At 34.2% G+C, this 4,749-nt stretch overlaps 1 protein-coding gene across 1 annotated transcript in view; it reads right to left on the reverse strand.

Moving 5' to 3' along the window:
• The window catches only part of COL3A1 (collagen type III alpha 1 chain), a 64,766-nt gene that overhangs the window by 35,608 nt on the left and 24,409 nt on the right, over nt 1–4,749 (reverse strand). The window contains exons 5-6 of the mRNA XM_027865828.1: nt 4,200–4,277; nt 72–125 (exon numbers count right to left, since the gene is read on the reverse strand). Coding sequence (XP_027721629.1) covers nt 72–125; nt 4,200–4,277 — 132 coding nt within the window. The remainder of the gene's footprint in view (nt 1–71; nt 126–4,199; nt 4,278–4,749) is intronic.

Raw genomic sequence — 4,749 nt, forward strand, 5'->3', positions numbered from 1 at the left:
AAACAGGAAGAGATTACAATTCTGAATCATGCAATCTATAGTAACAAGAAAACATCAACTGTATTACTTACAGGGGAACCAGGATGACCAATTGCGCCAGGGGGACCAGGAGGTCCTGGGGGACCCTAGAATATTTAGTTGAACAGCAATTATTATTTGAAGACATAAATAGCATTGAACTCATAGATTAAGGAAATAACTGGTGACAAATTATAGGAGTGTCCTAGATATGGAGCTGGAAATGACCAAGAAGCACTCCTGTCCATATTCCTAGATTTTCAGATAAGGGAACTGAGGCCCAGAGTGGTTAAATGATTGGTCCATGGTCATAGAGGAAGGATGCTCAAAACAAAGAACATGAACAAGGAAATTGGGTGAAGGGTCCCCTGCATCATAAAGGTGTCTATATTTATTGGGGTAAGAATGTCCATTAGTAGGGGACCTCAGAGAACTATAGACATTGAACCTAGGTCTTCTCACTCTTGAACTAGTGTTTTTTTCTACTCTAGTGACTTAAGATAATTATGAGAATATTGTTTTTTAAATAAATGAATGTATGAAAAAACATTCATTAAGCATTTACTAAATACAAAGCACTGTGTTAAGTGCAAGAGATGTTAAAAGAACAACACAGTTTCTACTCCCAATAATAAGGAGAGACAACCCATATAAGAGTTTTAGCTGTAAATCAGATGAAAAGGTGATACCATTTAGTTGTTGCAGTAAAGAAAATGGTAATGCATCAACCATATCCACTTATGGTTGACTTTTTGTTTATTTTTTAGTTTAGAGTTCTGTCCTTTTTTGTAATTCCCAAAGCTTAGCACAGTGCCTGGCACATAGTAGGCTCTTAAATGCTGCTTGACTAATATGCATGAGATTTAATTCACCATATGGGATTTGCAGCTTACTTTTGACAATTAGATTTTCTTTAATTTAGGCTAACTTCAAAATAGTTTGCTATTGATATTCCATGTAACATGCAATATGTATACACACACACATATATGTATATATATGTGTATATATATATATACATATATATGTGTGTGTGTGTGTGTGTATATATATATATACATATATATATAGCATCAAGTGTCTGAGGCCAAATTTGAACTCAGGTCCTCTTGACTCCGATAACAGGTTAGTCAGGAGGAAAAAGTTCAGAAACAAGTGATCAGAAATTCACTGTTTCCTTTGTTAGAGTAGCTCCTACTGGGGTTCCTGAACTTTGCTGGGAGGATCTTCTGATCCAAATCAGAAGATTAACCACATAGCCATGTAAAGATGGAGGTTATTATGAAAGAAAGAATGAAAAAAAAAGCATTTATTAAGCATTTGCTATGTACAAAGCACTGTGCTAAGTTTTGGCGATACATAAAGAAAAGTAAGAAAATCTTTGCCCTCAAGGAGCTTACATTCTAATAGGGGAGACAACGCAAATGAAAGGTGAAATCAACTCAAAAGATGACTATATGAAAGACATCAGTGCTAGTTAAGATAAATCTTGTAGGATCATGTATGATTTTGAATTTATCAGAGAAATAAATTGAGCTAACTCTGGTTGCATCCATGTAGTGTCTATGAGTTAAATAAAGCATGTTATTTTCCAATGATGTTACTAAAAATTAAAAAAAGAGATTAGAAATAACATTGGTTTTCTTGTTAGCATCTTCTCTGGACTGTTAATAAATGATATTTTTAGTTTGGTTTGGCTGAAAGATAGAGGAATGAAAATTGAATGCAACAGAGAGGTTACTTTTCAGAATATCAGTATCTGGTCAACAAAGAGTTAAGAAAAAAGCAACACAGGGCTAGATGAAGCTGTACCAGCTGGGGTTGAACTCACTATATCCAAAGGCATTTAATGGGCATTTAAAAGCTTACAATTGGACCTAAAGCCCTAATGTGTGCTTTGTGAAAAAACAAACCTTTGGAGTATAGAAGTTATTAGAATATCACATGAACCTATAGGAATAGCTACATTTTACTGACTTAATAATAGAAGCAATATGATAGAATAAAACGACTTCCAACAGGATTCGGTGTTGGAACTGAGCTTTAGTAAGCCATGAAGAGTGTAAATTCTTTGCTTTCAAGCAAAACTTGTCCAAATCAAAGATATTCATGGGAGGAATGTTCTCTTCTTTGTTATCTTTATTGTATGCAGAAATTTCTCTTGAAATTTCTCTGCATTGCTACAAATATATTTAATTTTGCTTCTCTAAAAATTAACGTATTATCCCATTTCCTTATTTTTTCTTTTTTTAAAAAAAATCCTCTTTCCTATTGGCAGTCAAGAAAATAAGCTGACACATTATGGGACATATTCTGCCTGGAGAACAAGAAAAGTCCCATAGTTAGGTCAATTTATGGGAAGACTTGGATGAGAAGCACAAAGATAAGAAAGCATGTATGGATTATTATTTAACTGGGCAGAATGAGTATCCATGTATTCATTAAATATGCATGTAAGTTTCTGTGCATTTTTAAAAGTACTAGTACTCTTCCATCTTAATATCTGAATGTGAATCACATATCCCCCTTTCATTTCACCTCTAAAAAGTTTCTAATGGCATTCAATGTTTAAGCGTCCTCAATACTTGGGTTATAGATTTCCTCATTTGCTTTAAAGAATTGTTTTATTTTCACTCTCATGAGCTTGGCTGGTAAAGAAAAAAAATACTACTGTGGCCATGTCTGAAAGTTAAGACATTTTTGGAGCTGAGCTATATGGACATGATGAGCTGTATTATTCATAAATACCAACATATTCAGTAGCAACTCCAAGCTGAGGTTTAGTATATGGATATACACATTTTACATTGCTGTCTCTGTGCCCTTTCAATTTCAACAATGGATCTTTGACTTAGCTCACATAGACTCATATTTGGGTTGATTGTCTTCTGATGTAGTGGAGAGAGGGTGTCAGCGATGCAGCTAGATGAATAGCATACTGATCCTGGAGTCAGGAAGGAAAATGAGTTCAAATCTCACTTCGGATAACTGTGTGACACTGGGCAAGTCATTTAACCTTTCACAGCCTCAGTTTTCTCATCTGTAAAATAGGGATAATAATGACTACTTCCCAGGATTGTTGTGAGAATAAAATGAGATAGTATCCGTAAAATACATTACAAGCTTTAATTTGTTGTTGTTGAGTTGTTTCAATGTATACGACTCTTTGTGATACCTATTTAGAGTTTCCTTGGCAAAGATACTAGAGGGGTTTTCCATTTCCTCCTCCAGCTCATTTTACAGTTAAGGAAACTGAGGCAAACAAGGTTAAGTGACTTGCTCAGGGTCACACAGCTAATAATTGTCTGAGGCCACATTTGAACTCAGGTCTTCCTGACTCCAGGTCCAGTGCTCTATATAAATGATAGATGTTATTTTCTTTATTAGTAATTATAATACACAATATGTATATATATAATTATGCCTAATATAATTGATAATAATACTATTGTCATAATTCTCATCACTAAAATGGAGTCTAAAAGCTAACAATAAAGAAACATGGGACAAGGAACCCAGTATTTTGGAAACAAATGTACAGGTAACTCAATTTAAAGGATTTGTTGTAAACTAGAATGAGCCATTAAGCATTAATGACTTTAATATGTGACAGAGTTATTACAGTAGTAGAAACACACAAGAAAACCTCATACGATGGACCTTAGAGGTCATCGAGTCCAAGCATTATTTTATAGGTGGGAACGTTGAAACCCATGAAGGTTAAATGATTTGTCTAAGGTCACATGGGGTGTCCGTGGCATAGCAGGTATTTGACTTCAAACCCAGCCTTTTGACTGTAAAATGAATTGATAAAGATCAAAGAAGGGAACAATGAATTATATTAAGCAAGATAGAGGAGAAATAACAAAGAATATATAAACATAAAAAGGGATGGAAAAAGCGAGACTTACAAAGAAACAAGTTAATGAGGAGGAAGAATGATGATGGGAGAAGGGAAGAGGAGGAGAGAGGTTATTCTGGGAAAGACACGATAGAAACCACCACCATCTCGTTCTTGCACATCCTCAGTGGGGAATAGCCAATTTTGGACAGTTCCAAGATGATCATTCAACAATAAAAATACCTATTTCTTAGAAGAGCAAACCTTTAAAACGTAACAATCTAAAAGGAAAAAAAATGTTAATATTCTGGAAAATAAACAGATAAAAGGTTGTACATACAGGTAGGCCCGGCATGCCTGCTACTCCTACACCACCGCCAGCCTTGACATCATAGGATTCAAACTGAGGAGAGAAATTCTGGAACAGAAAAAGTAAAGCAAATGTGATTGAATTAAATCAAAACTTCATTTGGATGCCACAGTCAGATCATTTAACAAATGGTTTGACGATTCTATGTGGTTAGAAGAGGGTGTTTTTCTGCTCTTTCAAGCCAGAGCCATGTAGTCAGTCTCTAAAGTTAAATAGGATTGTATCATACAATCATCTGGCTTGTTTCCCATTCCCTATAGTCATAACCTGTCATAACCTACCTCTGGAAGACCAGTTAACTTTATTCCCTAATTTTACATAAGATGAAACTAAAACCTAACAAAGAAAGAAATAAAATACTCAACTTGAGTATTTTATCACATATTAGTTATACTATATATATATTTATCACATATTAGTTATGTTATATATGTGTATATATATATATGCACACACACACACATATATATATCTATAGATATAGATATAGATATAGATATAGATATAGATATAGATATAG

The sequence above is a fragment of the Vombatus ursinus genome, unplaced genomic scaffold (assembly GCF_900497805.2).
Source record: "Vombatus ursinus unplaced genomic scaffold, bare-nosed wombat genome assembly UNPS02014779.1, whole genome shotgun sequence".
In the NCBI taxonomy this organism is placed as follows: Eukaryota; Metazoa; Chordata; class Mammalia; order Diprotodontia; family Vombatidae; genus Vombatus; species Vombatus ursinus.